This window comes from Pan paniscus, chromosome 20 (assembly GCF_029289425.2).
Source record: "Pan paniscus chromosome 20, NHGRI_mPanPan1-v2.0_pri, whole genome shotgun sequence".
Taxonomy (NCBI): domain Eukaryota; kingdom Metazoa; phylum Chordata; class Mammalia; order Primates; family Hominidae; genus Pan; species Pan paniscus.
The window spans coordinates 54,481,914-54,499,053 of NC_073269.2; the positions used below are offsets into that span (position 1 = coordinate 54,481,914).

At 55.2% G+C, this 17,140-nt stretch overlaps 2 protein-coding genes across 2 annotated transcripts in view; one reads left to right on the top strand and one right to left on the bottom strand.

The window, feature by feature from the left end:
* Nucleotides 1–4,229: 4,229 nt before the first annotated feature.
* On the bottom strand, nt 4,230–14,534 carry KDELR1 (KDEL endoplasmic reticulum protein retention receptor 1). The gene is made up of 5 exons (XM_003814092.6): nt 12,775–14,534; nt 11,925–12,025; nt 11,163–11,321; nt 5,886–6,138; nt 4,230–4,983 (listed from the first exon to the last, which is right to left on the bottom strand). The coding sequence occupies exons 1-5, from the start codon at nt 12,863–12,865 to the stop codon at nt 4,949–4,951; spliced, it is 639 nt and encodes a 212-aa protein (XP_003814140.1). The 5' UTR covers nt 12,866–14,534; the 3' UTR covers nt 4,230–4,948.
* Nucleotides 14,535–14,917: 383 nt separating this feature from the next.
* GRIN2D (glutamate ionotropic receptor NMDA type subunit 2D) overlaps nt 14,918–17,140 on the top strand; it is a 53,871-nt gene continuing 51,648 nt past the window's right edge. Inside the window, exons 1-2 of the mRNA XM_034945775.4 lie at nt 14,918–15,411; nt 16,201–16,479. The gene's annotated coding sequence lies outside the window, so the exon portion shown is untranslated. The remainder of the gene's footprint in view (nt 15,412–16,200; nt 16,480–17,140) is intronic.

Consider the following 17,140-nt stretch of genomic DNA (forward strand, 5'->3'; position numbering starts at 1 on the left):
TGCAGCTATAGAAACTCTGGTTTTTCTACGACAGTTTGGACATCCATTCTGTGGCAGGTTTTAAAATGTGAAATCAGGCCAGGTGCGGTGACTCACACCTAAAATCCCAGCACTTTGGGAGGCCCAAGTGGGCGGATCACGAGGTCAGGAGTTCAACACCAGCCTGACCAACATGGTGAAACCCCGTCTCTGCTAAAAATACAAAAATTAGGCCGGGTGCAGTGGCTCACGCCAGTAATCCCAGCACTTTGGGAGGCCAAGGCAGGCAGATCACTTGAGGCCGGCAGTTCGAGACCAGCCTGACCAACATGGAGAAACCCCATCACTACTAAAAAATATAAAATTAGCTGGGCGTGGTGGCGCATGCCTCTAGTCCCAGCTACTTGGGAGGCTGAGGCAGGAGAATCACTTGAATCTGGGAGGCGGAGGTTGCGGTGAGCCGAGATTGTGCCATTGCACTCCAGCCTGGGCAACAAGAGTGAAACTCTGTCTCAGAAAAAAAAAAAAAAAACAAAAATACAAAAATTAGCCAGGTGTGGTGGCGTGCGCGTGTAGTCCCAGCTACTCAGGAGGCTGAGGCAGGAGCATCGCTTGAACCCAGGAGGTGGAAGTTGCAGTGATCCGAGGTGGTGCCACTGCACTTCAGCCTGGGTGACAAAGCAAGACTCCATCTCAAAAAAAAAAAGTGAAATCGGTGGGTAACAAATACAAAATAAACGTTGGGCAGTCCAAACGAAACACACCTGCCTGGGGCCATCGTGGCCTGCAGAGCACTAGTTCACAAACCGGACGAAAGGATATGAGATGTGGGGAATCAAATTTGGGTTCCATTAGTCCTTTTTTGGAGGCTTCCTGTGTGGCTGGCCCTGTACCTGGAGGTGTAGAAATAACTATGTGGTCCCGCTGGGTATAGAGAGAAAACAGCAGCAGTGCAGTGAGACAGGAAGTGTTCTGACATGGAAATGAGAGGACTCAGCACTAGACGTCCCTCTGGATAAGCATGGGTGTGTCACTTACTGTCTCTGGGCCCAAGTTGTATTGGCTATAAAACTAAATAATTAGACAGATTTTTTTTTTTTAAAGACAGGATCTCTGTTGCCCAGGCTGGAGTGCAGCAGAGTGATCATGGCTCACTGCAGCCTCAACTTCCTGGGCTCAAGCAATCTTCCCACCTCAGCCTCCTGAGTAGCTGGGACTATAGGTGCAGGCCACCATGTCCAGTTAGTTTTTTGTTTTTTATTTATTTATTTTTTTTGAGATGGAGTCTCACTCTGTCACCCAGGCTGGAGTGCAATGGCTCGGTCTCGGCTCACTGCAACCTCTGCCTCCCAGGTTCAAGTGATTCTCCTGCCTCAGCCTCCTGAATAGCCGGGACTACAGGCACATGTCACCACACCCAGCTAATTTTTGTATTGTATAGTAGAGACGGGGTTTCACCTTGTTACCCAGGATGGTCTCGATCTCCTGAACTCGTGATCCGCCAGCCTCGGCCTCCCAAAGTGCTGGGATTACAGGCATAAGCCACCGTGCCTGGCCTTTTTTTTTTTTTTAAAGAGCGTGTCTCACTCTGTTGCCCAGGCTGGTCTTGAACTCCTGAGCCCAAACAATTCTCTCACCTCCACTTCCCAAAGTGCTGGGATTACAGGCGTGAGCCACTGCACCCAGCTAAAGAATTGAACCGGATTTAGATGGATGCTTTTCAGACTATTCAAAGAGATGCCGGCCGGGTGCGGTGGCTCATGACTATAATCCCAGCACTTTGGGAGGCCAAGGCGGGTGGAACACCTGAAGTCAGGAGTTCAAGACCAGCCTGGCCAACATGGTGAAACCCCATCTCTAAAAAATACAAAAACTAGGCTGGGCACAGTGGCTCAGGCCTGTAATCCTAGCACTTTGGGAGGCCAAGGCAGGTGGATCATGAGGGCAGGAGTTCAAGACCAGCCTGGCCAAGAGGGTGAAACCCCGTCTCTACTAAAAATACAAAAATTAGCCCGGTGTGGTGGTGGGTGCCTGTAATCCCAGCTACTTGAGAGGCTGAGGCAGAGAATTGCTTGAGCCCAGGAGGCGGAGGTTGCAGTGAGCTGAGATTGCGCCACTGTACTCCAGCCTGGACCACGGAGCGAGACTCTTGTCAAAAAAAAAAAAGAGAGATGCCTTGGGGCTGGGCATGGTGGCTCACGCCTGTAATCCCAGCACTTTGCGGGGCTGAGGCAGGAGGATCACTTGAAGTCAGGAGTGTTTGAGACCAGCCTGGCCAACATGGTGAAATCCCATCTCTACCAAAAAATACAAAAATTAGGCCGGGCGCGGTGGCTCACACCTGTAATCCCAGCACTTTGGGGGGCTGAGGCAGGTGGATCACCTGAGGCTGGGAGTTCAAGACCAGCCTGGCCAACATAGTAAAACCCCATCTCTAAAATACAAAAATTAGCTGGGCGTGGTGGCGGGCACCTGTAGTCCCAGCTACTTGGGAGGCTGAGGCAGGAGAATTGCTTGAACCCAGGAGGCGGAGGTTGCAGTGTGGTGAGATTGCACCACTGCACTCCAGCCTGGGCAATAGAGGGAGACTGTCTCAACAACAACAAAAAATTAGCCAGGTGTGATGGTACACGCCTGTAGTCCCAGCTATTCTGCAGGCTGAGGTAGGAAAATCACTTGAACCAAGGAGGCGGAGGTTGCAGTGAGAGAAGATCGCGCCACAGCATTCCAGCCTGGGAGAGTGAGACCTGTCTCCAAAAAAAAAGAGGTGCCTTGGGCTGAGCAGGCAGCAACACAACCCCCTTCCCCAGTCAACCCCAGCGAGCGAGCAGCCCCGCTCCTGTGTTTTCCATATCGGGCTTCCAGGCACAAATCTAAACAGAAGGTCCCTTGACTTAAGAGAAAGAAACAAAAAACCGGCTGAAAAACCACACAGCGTTGGTTAAACACACAAGCTCTGGCATCACGAAGCCCAGGTGCAAAGCCCACCTTTGCCACTCACCCCTCTGAACCTGTTTCCTCATCCACAAAGTGCCCCCTCTGTAGGGATGCTGTGAGGGTTGCAGGAGCTCATCTACGTAACACACAGTACCTGGCATATATCAAGTGCTCAGGAAACGCCAGCTCCCTGCCTCCTCAGGCTTCCAGAGCCAGCCTCCAGGGAAGCTGCAGACAGTTAGGAAGGTCTTAGAGGACATCTAGGAAGTTTGACCTAGTCAAGCGTCAAAAATCCAAAAGCCAACAACAGCCAGGCAGGTAACATAAGTGAAGAAAATAGGCCAGGTGTGAGGCCAATCTGGAGAGAGACAAGGAAAATATTTCACTTTCCTCTTAACTTCGCAAACAAACAAAAATAACCACACGGCATCAGCCCAATAATAAATGTAACAAGCCTGCAGCCAAGTCCTGGGGACTGTGGTGAAAAGAGCTGCGTCCCATCCATTCAGATCCAGCCATCTGTTGCCACCCAGAAATGAGGACCCAGCATTGTTAGACTGATGGATTTTTTTTTTTTTCAAGAGAAGCCAGAAATGTGAAAATCTGGTTTTTAAAGGCTAGCGACCCATTCTCTTTTTTTAAGGAAACAGAATGCCTCAACAAAAAATGTCAAGTGAGGGTAGGACGGGGGCTGCCCATGTGTGGTCCCTGACATACATGCTCTTTTTTTTTTTTTGAGATGGAGTCTCACTCTGTTGCCCAGGTTGGAGTACAGTGTGGTGTGATCTCGGCTCACTGAAATATTCGCCTCCTGGGTTCATGCAATTTTCCTGCCTCAGCCTCCTGAGTAGCTGGGACTACAGGGGCACACCACCACGCCCAGCTAATTTTTTTTTGTATTTTTAGTAGAGACGGGGTTTTGCCTTGTTGGTCAGGCTGGTCTCGAACTCCTGACCTCAGGTGATCCGCCCGCCTCAGCCTCCCAAAGTGCTGGGATTACAGGCATGAGCCACCATGCCCAGCCAATGCTCCTGAAGGTCTTCTGCAACCCTGAGGGTTTGGAGAACCATCAGACAAGTTCTGTGCCAAGGTAAGAAGACTCTTCAAGATTCTCTCCAAAACCTCTTCCCAGCAGCACGGCGAGGAACTGCACAGCTGAGAGTCTTGGGAGACCCAGTTTCTCCTCTTCCTGCTCCTCCCAGGCCTCGTCGCCTGCAGATAGTCAATAAGGCAAAAGCAGAAGCAGAAAGAGGGGCGGGGGCGGGACCCCATACACACCAGAGACAGAGTGGCAAGGAGCAGCAAAAGAAAGGTTTCATTTTCTTCTGTTTATTTCAAGAGAACAAAGATTCAACCATCAGTTCTGTACAAAAACATGGTGTGAGAGCCATGGGACCCTCGGGCCAGCCCCCTTCCCGCATTTGAGCCCCGGGCCCCCCTAATTTGCCAAAAAACCAGGAGAAGACCAAAAAATTCAAACTCTGGGGAAAAAAATTACTATGAAAAAAAATCAGGGGAGACCTTCCTGGGCCTCCCTTTCTCCCTATCCCCAATCTAGAAATTTAGTGGGGGTTGCGGTTCATGGCCATGGCAGGAGGTGGGGCAGATGGGTGTCGGCAGATTTAGTGTTTGGCAACCAGTGGGGCTGGGGGTGGGATCTGGGAGGGAGCCGAGGGGCCTGGGGAAGGGAAAAGATCTTGGACCCTGCCCCGGCCCATAGGACACTCAAAAACACTTTATAAAAATTGGGGCCACAGAGTAGAAGAAAAACGAGTCATCAGAATCAAAAACTAAAGAGTGGAAAGATTTTTTTTTTCTTCTCTAAAAGGCAAAAAACTACAAACAGCCCAAGTCCTGAGCTCCCCAAGACCTGGATCCTCCACTGTCCCCCTGAAACCCGGCAGGAGGCGGGATGGGGAGCACAAGAGGTGGGTTCTTAAAAAAGTCACCCCTGGATGGGAAAGCTCTTCATCTTCTGCCGCCTTCCTCTGCCTCCCGCTGCTGCCGAGGAGAGAGATGGAGAGGACCGGGGCTATGCCGGCAAACTCAACTTCTTCCCCTTTAGGACTGTGAGGAGAGAAAACAGGGAGGGCATTACCGCTGGGGCCCCTGCAGGGAGGGGACAGCCTCCCACAGCCAGAGCAGGGCAGGCACGCTAGATGGGCAGATCCACAGGGAGGGAGGTCCCCCAGGACTCACAGATACATTCCTGGTTTCTTTCCTTCCTACCCTTTCTCACTACTGGCAATTTTCTTTCTTTCTTTTTTTGAGACAAGGTCCCACTCTGTAGCCCAGGCTGGAGTGCAGTGGCATAGTCACAGCTCGGTGCAGCCTTGACCTCCTCAAGCAATTCTCCCACCTCAGCCTCCCAAGGAGCTGGGACCACAGGCATGCACCACCATGCCCAGCTAATTTTTTTATTTTTTTATTTTTTATAGTGACAGGGTCTTGCTATGTTGCTCTGGAACTCCTAGGCTTAAGAAATCTCCCTGCCTCAGTCTCCCAAAGTGCTGGGATTACAGGTATGAGCCACCATGCCCAACTAATTCTTTCTTTACTTGTTCATTCACCATCTCCCCCACCAGAATAAAAGGGAAATGGAGGCCTTTGTCTATCTTTTCTCCTCCTAATGTATCCCCAGAGCCTAGCACCTGGCTGGGGACATAGAAAGTACTCAATACGTTTGTTGCATGAATAAATGAATGAATTTCAGTGGGCTGAGTCCCTGCCCTGCCTGGCCTGCGCTCCAAGTGACATGGGGGCTAAGGACAGAAACTCCTTAGCCCTTAGGGAGGCAGAGACTAACGGTCTGAATTCCTAGGAGGATGGTAGGCCTGCCACCCCAGAAACCCTGCGAAGAAATGCTCCCTTCTTTGCATAATACAGGGGTAAGGAGACCCCAGCCCCTAGGGAGGGCAGGAGCTGCAGAAATAGGAGGTTCCCTTCCAGCCGTCCCACATCCCAGCTACCTTTGGTGATATAGAGGTAGAAGAAATCGCAGTAGAGGACTGTCTGGACCAGGCCTGCCACAATGGCGATGAGGTCGAAGAAGCCCTCGAAATGGTAGCGCCAGATCCAGTTGAAGAGATAGAGCGTGCGGTAAACGCCTAGCGCAAACAAGTAGTGGCTGGTGATGGTCTCCGCCTCGCCGGTCTTGCTCACCATGAACAGCTGCGGCAAGATGGCCACTGACTCCAGGTAGATGGAGAAGGTCCAGAGTATCTGCAGAGAGGCCGGGGACATGATGAGGTGGGAGGGGACAGGGCGGGAGAAAAGGCAGAGGACAACATTGCAGTTACAGGTGCCGCGAAGGTGGAGAGAAGGAAGGTGATCCAGGTGCTGCCAAGTGCCAGACACAGTTCTGCCCGAGTTACTGGTACCTCTGATTTAATCATCACCATGGCCCGGCGAGGAGATCCTATGATTAGCACACTTATTCTACAGATGAGGAAACTGACACCAGAGAAGGTAAGATACTCGCCCAAGACCATGTAGCCAGCAAGCAGCAGAGCAATGATTTGAACCAAGGATTCGCAGTCCGTCCTCATGAACACTTTGCAATTGCGCCTCTCTGAAAGGCAGGCTGGGTTGGAATCTTGCCTTGGAAATTTCCCTTCCTTTTTCTTTTTCTTTTTTTTTTTTTTTTGAGATGGAGTATCACTCTGTCACCCAGGCTGGAGTGCCGTGGGGTGATCTCGGCTCACTGCAACCTCTGCCTCTTGGGTTCAAGCGTTTCTCCTGCCTCAGCCTCCTGAGTAGCTGGGATTACAGGTGCCCACCACCACGCCCGGCTAATTTTTGTATTTGTAGTAGAGACAGGGTTTTGCCTTGTTGGCCAGGCTGGTCTCGAACTCCTGACCTCAGGTGGTCTGCCTGCCTCGGCCTCCCAAAGTGCTGGGATTACAGGCATGAGCCACCGTGCCGGGCCCACATGCCATTTCTTGTGGCAGGCTGCATATGCTGTTCCCACAGCAGGAAAAGCTCTTCCCCTACACTGTCACACATCTGCCTCCTCCGTATTCTCCCAGCCTCAGCTCATTAGTCACCTCCCGAGAGGGACCCTCCCTGGCCATCCTTCCCCCAGGACTGTCACATCACCCCATCTTATCTCCTTCCTGGCCACTCGCACCAGCAATTGAGCTCTGTGAGGGCTGGGATCCTACTTCTTGTTCACCCCGTGGCCCTAGCACCTAGCACAGTTCCTGAATGAGTGAGGAAATGGGAGTTAGCATCTATAAAGGGGTCCCCATGTGCTCAGCACAGGCCACCATTTAGGGAGCAGTGACAACCATCATTCATGAGCAGGACAGGACATCATGGGACAGGGAAGAAGACATCTGCCAGCCCCCTTTCAGTCCCCAGCTCCCTGAAAGTGCCACCTGGGGTGATCTGTGATCTGCAGACACACTGAAACCTCAGAGAGCAAAGCCAGGTGGCAGGTGTGGCTCCTTGGTTGTCTTGGTTTGTGGAAGGAAGGTGGGGGGCACCAGGACCTATTCATAACAACTCATGCTTTTCTAGCATTTACGACATCCAAGGCATCGCTCCTTAGGGTGTTAACTGGCCTGAGCCTTAACCCCATGAGGTAGGTACTGTTGTCATTCCCATTGTACAGATGAGGAAACTGAGGCCCAAAGGATAAGAAACGTGTCCAGATTCCCACTGAAGCACGTAGAGTCCAGGACCTGCTCCCAGAATCATCCAGAATCCTCCAGGGAGGCTCTCCTGAAGCCAGGTTAGTTGATGCTGCTGGGAAACGAACCCATTAAATTGATGCCCATTCAACTCTCACCCCTGGGGTTGCCCTTAGGGAACAGAGTCACGGTTTAAAGAGAGACAGAAGGTCTGTTGCTTTTTTTTTTTTTTCCTGAGGCCGAGTTTCACTCTTGTCACCCAGGCTGGAGTGCGGTGGCGCGATCTCGGCTCACTGCAAACCTCCATCTCACAGGTTCAAGTGATTCTCCTGCCTTAACCTCCCAAGTGGCTGGAATTATAGGCACTCACCACCACGCCCTGCTAATTTTTGTATTTTTTTAGTAGAGACAAGGTTTCACCACGTTGGCCAGGCTGGTCTTGAACTCCTCACCTCAAGTGATCCACCCACCTCACCCTCCCAAAGTGCTGGGATCACAGGCGTGAGCCACTGCGCCCAGTCTTGCATTTTTATCTATTCCATGCTGTCTGAATTTTTTTTTTTTTTTGAGACGGCGTCTTGCTCTGTCACCCAGGCTGGAGTACAGTGGCACGATCTCAGCTCACTGCAACCTCTGCTGCCCGGGTTCAAGTGATTCTCCTGCCTCAGCTTCCCGAGTAGCTGGGATTACAGGTGCATGCCACCATGCCCGGCTAATTTTTGTATTTTTAATAGACAGGGGGTTTCAGCATCTCGGCCAGGCTGGTCTTGAACCCCTGACCTCGTGATCCACGATCCACCTGTCTCAGCCTCCCAAAGTGCTGGGATTCAGGCGTGAGCTGCTGCGCCCAGCCTGATGTCTGAATTTTTAAAGAATATTTTCCTTAGGTCAGGCACGGCAGCTCACACCTGTAATCCCAGCACTTTGGAAGGCTGAGGCAGGTGGATCACTTGAGGCCAGGAGTTCAAGATCACCCTGGTCAACATAGCAAAACCCTGTCTCTCCTAAAAATACAAAAAAATTTTACCTGGGTGTGGTGGCTCATGCCTGTAATCCCAGCTACTCGGGACGCTGAGGCACGAGAATTGCTTGAACCTGGGAGGCAGAGGTTGCAGTGAGCAGAGATCGTGCCACTGCACTCCAGTCTGGGTGACACAGCAAGACTTAAAAAAAAAAAAAAAAAAAAGATGCCTGGGTTCTGGTCTGGCCTCCTCCACCTTTAGCAAGCCGCACTACCTCCCTCAGCCTCAGTCTCCCCATCTTCAAAATGGGTCTAGTAATCCCTAGTCAACAGGGCAGTTATGAGCTAAGTCAAGGGCTTGGATAAGTGATCCAAGCAAGGTGGTAACAATATGTTTGCAAAGTCTAGGGCCTGGAGCCAAGCCCAGGATTCCCACCAGAGCATGATGCAGCCTCCCTCTGATATCTCTGACCCATGGGCCAAAGTCACCCTCTGTTGGATTTGTCTGGCCTATACAGTGCTTTTAGAGATATGTTTTGAAGGCCAGGCACGGTGGCTCATGCCTGTAATCCTAGCACTTTGGGAAGCTGAGATGGGAGAATTGCTTAAGACCAGGAGTTCAAGACCAGCCTGTCAACATGGTGAAACCCCATCTCTACTAGAAACACAAAAATTAGCCAGGCGTGGTGGCAAGCACCTGTAATCCCAGCTACTCGGGAGGCTGAGGCAGGAGAAACGCTTGACCTGGGAGGCAGAGGTTGCAGTGAGCCAAGATCGTGCCACTGCACTCCAGCCTGGACGACAGAATGAGAGTCCATCTCAAAAAAGAAAAAAAAAAAAAAAAGAAATATAGTCTGAATCTGTGGCTAAAATTTTAAAATGAGACATCTTGCCTGAAAACTCCTGAATTATGGCTTCTGTTGAAAAGATCAGCACATCTGGCCACCCAGGCCTATCTTCCTATAAGGCAGGAGTGGGCACAGGTAAGAAAAGGTTACCCTGAATTTATGATTCCCGCCAGGCCCCAGGAGGCAAGAGATCGCAAACTTAGCACTGGCTCTCGCAAAATTCCTCCCAGGAGTTTGTACAGGTCCCAGCAAAACACCATGGAATAAAAATCATTAACAGCGAACATTTAAAAGTAAAAGTATCAGAGATGGGACTAAACACTTCAGTCATTGAACATTGATTGACACAGCACTTCCTACCTCATCCCAGATACTGTGCTTTATTAATACCAACCTCTCATTTGAACCCTATGACATAGGAACTGATTATCTCCATTTTACAGATGAGGAAACTGAGGCACAGGGTAGTTATGTGATTTGCCCAGAATCCCATAGCTGCTACATGGTAGAGGCAGGGTCCAAATCCTTACACTCTGATTCTAGAGTCTTTATGTGTTTTGACACCAGGCAATGCTGCAAAGTCTCAGTAAATTCTCACAATGACCTGATCACAACTTTACAAATGTGGAAACCGAGGTACAGAGAGGTCAAGTCACATGCACGGGATCATGCTAATAGAAACTAGCAGATTTGGAGCTGGGCGCGGTGGCTCATGCCTGTAATCCCAGCACTTTGGGAGGCTGAGGAGGGTGGATCACCTGAGGTCAGGAATTCGAGACCAGCCTGGCCAATATGTTGAAACCCTGTCTCTACTAAAAATACAAAAAATAACCTGGCTTGGTGGTGGGCATCTGCAATCTCAGCTACTCGGGAGGCTGAGGCAGGAGAATCGCTTGAACCTGGGAGGTGGAGGTTGCAGTGAGCCAGAATCGTGCCACTGCCTCCAGTCTGGGCAACCGAGCGAGACTTTGTCAAAAGAGAAAGGAAAAAAGAAAGAAAGAAAGAAAGAAAGGAAGAAAAGGAAGAAAGGAAGAAAGGAAGGAAAGAAGAAAGAAAGGAAAGAAAGGAAGAAAGGAAGAAAGAAAGAAAGGAAAGAAAGAGAAAGAGAAAGGAAGGAAGGAGGAAAGGAAGAAAGGAAGGAGGAAAGGAAGAAGGAAGGAAGGAAGGAAGGAAAGAAAGAAAGAAAGAAAGAAAGAAAAAAGAAACTAGCAGATTTGGAATTCAAATTCAAGAAGGCTGGGCCAGGAATGGTGGCTCACGCCTGTAATCCCAGCACTTTGGGAGGCCAAGACAGGCAGATTATTTGAGCCCAGGAGTTCAAGACCAGCCTGGTCAACATGTGAAACCCTGTCTGGACTAAAAATACAAAAATTAGCAGAGCATGGTGATGTGCACCTGTCTTCCCAACTACTCGGGAGGCTGAGGCAGGATAATTGCTTGAACCTGGGAGGCGGGGGTTGCAGTGAGCCGAGATCATGCCACTGCACTCCAGTCTGGGCAACAGAGCGAGACTTTGTCTCTAGAAAAAAAAGAATCCCTAAGCCTCAGTTTCCTCATCTGTAAAGTGGGGCTGCTGAGAAAAGTAAGTAGGTGAAATGCTTAGGGTAGTGACTGACACATAGCGAGTCTTGCTGCTGTTGTGTTAATTTCCTCTGACCCCAGAGCCCATGCACTGAACTTATGCATCCTAAAATAAGGCAGTTTGGGCACACCCTGCAGAAGGAAGCCTGTGAGAGGGTCTCCTGTCATAGCTACTCTGCCACAACCATCCCCCCAAATAAGGAGTCACAGCAAGGTGCCTACCTCCAGAGGGGTGAAGTCATGATTGACCAGGAACGCCAGAATGGCTGTGGGAACGACCAGGAACTCCACTCTGAACGTGTCATGGTTCCCATCGTAAGTAGCTTTGAACTTGCTATAAATCAACCAGACCGTGGTGAAGGAGCAGGCTATGTAGACCACCTGAGGAGGGGGATGATGAGAAGGGGCCTCAACTCACAGGCCTGTGCCCCAGTAGGCTCAGATCCCGGAGTCCAGGCCCCTCCCTCAGACCCAGGAGTCCAGACCCCCAACCCCTCCTCCCTCAGACCCAGGAGTCCAAGTCCCCAGCCCCTCCTCCCTCAGACCCAGGAGTCCAGGGCCCCATTCCCTCCTCCCTCAGACCCAGGAGTCCAGGCCCCCAGCCCCTCCTCCCTCAGACCCAGGAGTCCAGGCCCCCAGCCCCTCCTCCCTCAGACCCAAGAGTCCAGGCCCAGCCCCTCCTCCCTCAGACCCAGGAGTCCAGGCCCCAGTCCCTTCCTCCCTCAGACCCAAAAGTCCAGGCCCCCGGCCCCTCCTCCCTCAGACCCAGGAGTCCAGACCCCCAACCCCTCCTCCCTCAGACCCAGGAGTCCAGGCCTCAGTCCCTTCTTCCCTCAGACCCAAGAGTCCAGGCCCCCGGCCCCTCCTCCCTCAGACCCAGGAGTCCAGGCCCCCGGCCCCTCCTCCCTCAGACCTAGGAGTCTGGGACCCACACCCGGCTCCTCTGCCTCAGTGGGGGCCAGAGAGGTGGGGTGGAGCCTCTACCTTCATACACGTGTTGTAGAGTGAGATGTAGTTGGTGAAGAGGTCCAGATATCGGGCAGTGAATACCACAGCAAACAGGACCTGGCTCTTCCCTGAAATTCCTGTGGTCCAGAGACAGAGAAAGAGAGAGAGAGAGAGAGAGACAGAGAGAGAGAGAGAGAGACAGACAGACAGACAGACAGACAGAAGGAGAGAGGAAGCTGGGGGTGGGCTGCATGGGCAATAAACTAAGGCAGGGCGCCCGGGACCAGCCTGGAGGCAGCTCTGGAGTGCAGCTGTCCCCGGAGGCCTCCCCAGCCCGCCCCGCCTGAGCAGGGCCCTTTCCCACGGACCACAGCCAGGGGGCAGCCCAGGCCCCCGAAGCTACTCCAGCCCGAGGCTCCGTCCCAGACTAGGCCTCATGGCTACCCCTCGCCCCTCAGGGTCCTCCCGCAGTCTGGACCTGAGGTGAGGCCTAGGGAGGACCTTCCCTGACCTCAGGCCCCGGATCCGGTCACCTCCCTCCCGTTCCCTTCCTGGCCGCCACGGTCCACGTCACCAACTCACAGCCACCTCCCCGCCTGCCATGGTTCCCTGTTCCCGGTCCGTGAACCCTCGGGCTGCCCAGACTGGGGCTGGGGGTGGCTGAATTGGGGGCCTAAAGCCGTTCACATGAAACTGTATGCACCCCCGCCAGTCTGGGGAAGGGAGCTGATTCCCTGGAGACCCAGAACCTAGAAGAGAGATCCCCAGCAAGCAGTGGGGGTGGAACCTGTGCCCCTAGTGCCCCCAAACCCTTCCTGAGTCCTGCGACGCCCCCCAACCCCCGCCCGCAATCTCTCTCCTTCGCCAGCCCTGGTGGGCCTCTCACCGGCGCACGAGCGGGACTTCCAGATTTTGAGCAGCAGCAAGATGATGGCGAGGAGGTGGGAGAGGTCTCCCAGGAATCGGAAGAGATTCATGGCTGGGGGGCCCTGGCAGGGCTGAGCGGGAGGGAGGCAGGCTGGCGGGGGGGTGCCCCCCGAGGCTGCTGGTCTGAACGGGTAGCTGGGCTGGGGGGACGGGAGAGGGACCCTAGGTGCGCTCCGCTCCGGGGAGGGGACTTTGGGAGGGGGAGCAAAGGCCGGAGCTGGCGGCGGAGCTGGAGCCGGGAAGAGGGAGTAGAGCGGGAGGGGGAGGAGTCCGGGAGGAGAGGCTCCGCCCCCGAGGGCGGGGCCTGGATCCCCGGCGCCCCCTATCGCCCACCTCCTGCTTTGCCGTGGCGGCGCTAAACGCACCCCCAAAGCTGCCCCATAGGAACTTGGGAGGGTCGCAGGGTTCGGAAAGTGCCAAATCCAGCACCGGTTCGCCCAGGCAATCTGTGTCTCTGGAAGAGACGCAGTCCGGTACACCAGCCTCAGCCCTTGCAGGGATGTAGAGACTGCCCTCTGAGCTTGAAAAATCCTGCAGGGACCCGGAGGCTCAGCTGCTAGCTTTTGCAGCTTTCAGGCACTCTAACTCCAATCCCCCAGAAGACAAGAAAGATACCCCACCTACTTCCTCCCCTAGACCCAGGACTCAAGGCCCCAGCCCGTTCGTTAAACCCAGAAGTCTGGGTCCCCAGCCCCTCCTCCCTCAGACCCAGGAGTCCAGACCCCCAGACTCTCCTCCCTCAGACCCAGAAGTCCAGACCCCCAGCCCCTCCTCCCTCAGATCCAGGAGTCCAGGCCCAGCTCCTCCTCGCTCAGACCCAGGAGTCCAGGCCCCCAGCCTCCTCCCTCAGACCCAGGAGTCCAGGCCCCCAGCCTCCTCCCTCAGACCCAGGACTCCAGGCCCCCAGTCTCCTCACTCAGACCCAGGAGTCCAGGCCCCCAGACCCTCCTCCCCCAGATCCAGGAGTCCAGGCCCCCAGCCCTTCCTCCCTCAGACCCAGGAGTCCAGACCCCCAGCACCTCCTCCCTCAGACACAGGAGTCCAGATCCCCAGCCCCTCCTCCCTCAGACCCAGGAGTCCAGGGCCCCATTCCCTCCTCCCTCAGACCCAGGGGTCCTGGCCCCCAGCCCCTCCTCCCTCAGACCCAGGGGTCCAGGGCCCCAGCCCCTCCTCCCTCAGACCCAGGAGTTCAGGGCCCCAGCCCTTTTCCCTCCTAGGACGCTGTTCCTTGGAACTTAGGGTCCCACCCCCACCATCTTATGGATCAAACATCCTAACCTTAAGAATCTAGATCTACAGTTTCTCCCTTTACGACCCACAGATTTAGGCCCTGATTCTCTTCTTTTTCAGGAATGTGCACCTCACCCTGTTCTCCCAGACCTTGAGGATGAAGGAAACAGGAGCCCCACCCAGGAGGCTCAAGGCCGAAACTCTGACCCAAACTACCTCAGGAGCCCCTGGCCCTGGCTTCCCCCCTGCTCCAGAGTTTCTGCCCTGCCCACACACACACACCCTCTTCCACCCTCAGAGGCCCCGGTGTCCTGCCCCACGCTCTACCCCAGAGCCCCACGGGTGGCTTTATAAAACTGCCGGGCCCAGCCCTCTAGCAGGAGGGGAATGCTGGGCATCTGGGTGTGGGACCCCCGGGGAACAGCCTGTGGTCTGGACTCCTGCGTCTATGAGGGGACAGACGTGGCTTCCCTTCCGGATGATGGGGTACCCACAGGTAATGGAGGCCAGGGTCCCTCAATAAAAGAAGGGGTGCAGGCATGTTGGTTTTTTCAGAGGGCTGGAAGGACGGGGTGCCCAAGGGTGACATCCACGAGTCTTGGGTCCCTGAGGGTGGCTTGTACGGGGGAGAGTCGGGATGACTGAGTCCTTAAAAGAGACTCTGACTTGGAGGCGGTCCCCAAATTCCTGGGTCCCAGTAGAGAAGGGGACTCCTGGGTCTGAGGGAGGAGGGGCTGGGGGGCGGGACTCCTGGGACCAGGGTCGAGACCTGGTTTTCAGGCCTGGCCTTCTGGGGCAATAAAAGCCACAGCATGGGTCTTAGTATGGCGAACACTGAAGTCAGGGAAAGGCCTCCTGTTTCCAGAGCCTCAAGGCAGGGCGGGGGCAGAGGGCAGCAACCCCCAGCCCTGGAGTCTAGCTCTGAAGCTGGTGTCTCCATACCGGGTTCTGAGTCCCTGCCTGCCTGTCCCCAGCCTGACTTCTTCCTCCCTTTTTATTTTCAGCCCCTCACTCCCTTGTCCCAGGAGGAAGGCAGAGGCTGGTAGCTAGGGGTGGGGGGCGGCCCCCTCCCCAAGCCTGGCAGGAGAAGGGGTCCCCAGGGAGGCCAGGAGGGGGGGCTGTGGGTCTCCCGGCAGTGGCAGACGGGGACTGAATGTTAATCGCATCCCGAGTGAGTGTGTGTGTGCGAGAACACAGCGAGTGTGTGAGTCCCTCCCGCTCCAGCTCCTCCAAGCCGCGGCCGCCGCCGCCACCCTCGCCCGCAGCCTCCCGCAGCCTCCCTCGGCCACTGGTGCCTGCTGGGGGGTGTTGCCTGGGTGGGTCCGCCCGGCCCCCAGGGGTCTCTCGAGCGTCTGCCATCTGCCCGGTGAGGATCTGTGTGTCCGGGTGTCTGGGGCTGGCTGGTGGAGGGGGGGTGTGTCTGTAAGCGCTGCGGCGGCGGAGGGAGGGAGGGGTCTGTCTGTCTGTACCGACCCTGAGCTGCCTGCCTGGGTGTCGTGGGGCTCCCACTCCTTCCCCCCGGCCCCCCCAAACCCACATGGATGGTGTGTACCTGGGTTCTGTGCCTCCTGCCTGCGTCCGGCCAGGCGTCTGGGCGTCCCCGGCTGCCTGTGTCCTCCTGTCTGTCCAAACAGCCCCTATCAGCAGTGGCAGCCTGGCCCCCATTAGACCCCCCACTCTGTGTGTGTGTGTCTGTGTGTGTGTCCCTCCTCAAGCTCTGGGGGTGTTGAGGGGGAATCCCAGGGAAGTGAGGTCGTGCGTGTGTGCGTGAGTGTATGTGTGTTTCTGCCTGTGTTTGAGAGTGGGGGAGTCAAGGGGGGGTCTAGAGGTGGCCAAGCGAGGAAGGGGCAAGCAGTTCCCCAAGCAGGCAATCTCCCGCTCCTCACACACACACACCAGCCACTAGCTTCAGAGGTGACCCAGACAGACAGATAGACACAGACGCTGGAAGGGGGGGTGGGGGGGCTGAGGGCACAAAGCGGGGGTGCGAGTGAGCCAGGGAGAGGCGGGACTGGACACATGGAAAGGGGGGAGGAGCCGGGGCTGAAGCGGCAGAGGGGGGCACCCCGGGTGGGCGGAGGGGGTATCCCCACGGGGTCGGGGCGGCAAGAGGACACCCCGACAGCCTCTGCAATGTCCGGGGCCCAACTTCCAGAGCAACATGTGTAGCCACGTCCTCGCCTAGTCCAGGTGGCCGCAACCTTGGGGGAGAGACAGGGCAGGACAGGACCAAGGAAGAGGAAGGAGAGACGGAGCCAGGGACAGACAGGAGGTCCGGGCTGCCGCTGCTGCCGCCGCCACCACTGCCGCCGCCCCGGGGCCTGCCCCCCGACATCGGCTCTCTGAGCCCTCCTCGGAATCTTGGGGTCGCTGGACGCCGGGTTCCGGTCCTGGCCCCCCCGCCATCCCCCCAACAGAACAGGGTCATGAAAAGGTAAGGCGGGGACAGGGGATGCAGGGATGGTGGTGGGAATGTGGACCCCCAAATCTAGGACAGGGGAAGTTGGCAAGGAGCCTCGTGGAGGGAGGGGGTTTGAATGGTGGGCAGGGGTCTTGACCCCCACCTAGCTCCCCTGTCCCTCAGGGACTCTCCTCCACCCTCTCTCTCTCCCTCTCTGAGCCCCTTTTTCCTGAGTCCCTACACCTCAGACCTTTCACGCCCCCATTTCTCTGACACTTGGCTCCCTCTCCCCAGCCCCACATACCTGATGCCCCATATCCCTGTGCCTCCATCTCTCTATCTCACCTTCTCCCTGTACCCCCCTCCCTGCATCAGTCCCCCCATCGCTGGCCGGTCCTCTCCCTCTCTCCTCTCGCTCTCCCCTCCCATGTCAGAGCTATGAGTCTGCTATTAATACCCCTGCCAAGGACCTTGAGGGCATCCAGGCCCCCAGCACCCCTCGCCCCAAGCTCCCACCCCTTCCTCAAGGTTCTGGAACACCCTTCCAGCCTCTCCCAAGCATCAGGATTCGGGTGGGGAGAGACCGATGTTGTGTGTGTGTGTTGGGGGGTGAGGGGGGAGGAAACGGGATGCCGTCTGCAGCACAACTCGAGGTTGCGGGGGGAGCTGTTGATCGAAGTGGCCGCTCCTCTCT

What these genes read in the sequence shown, in the direction of transcription:
- KDELR1 (XM_003814092.6), bottom strand. Translation starts at nt 12,865, where the DNA reads ATGAATCTCTTCCGATTCCTGGGAGACCTCTCCCACCTCCTCGCCATC. An exon ending in GAAGTCCCGCTCGTGCGCCG is followed by an intron (nt 12,026 to 12,774) that starts GTGAGAGGCCCA and finishes TCTGGACCACAG; the next exon opens with GAATTTCAGGGAAGAGCCAG. An exon ending in CTACCTCTATATCACCAAAG is followed by an intron (nt 4,984 to 5,885) that starts GTAGCTGGGATG and finishes CTCTCCTCACAG; the next exon opens with TCCTAAAGGGGAAGAAGTTG.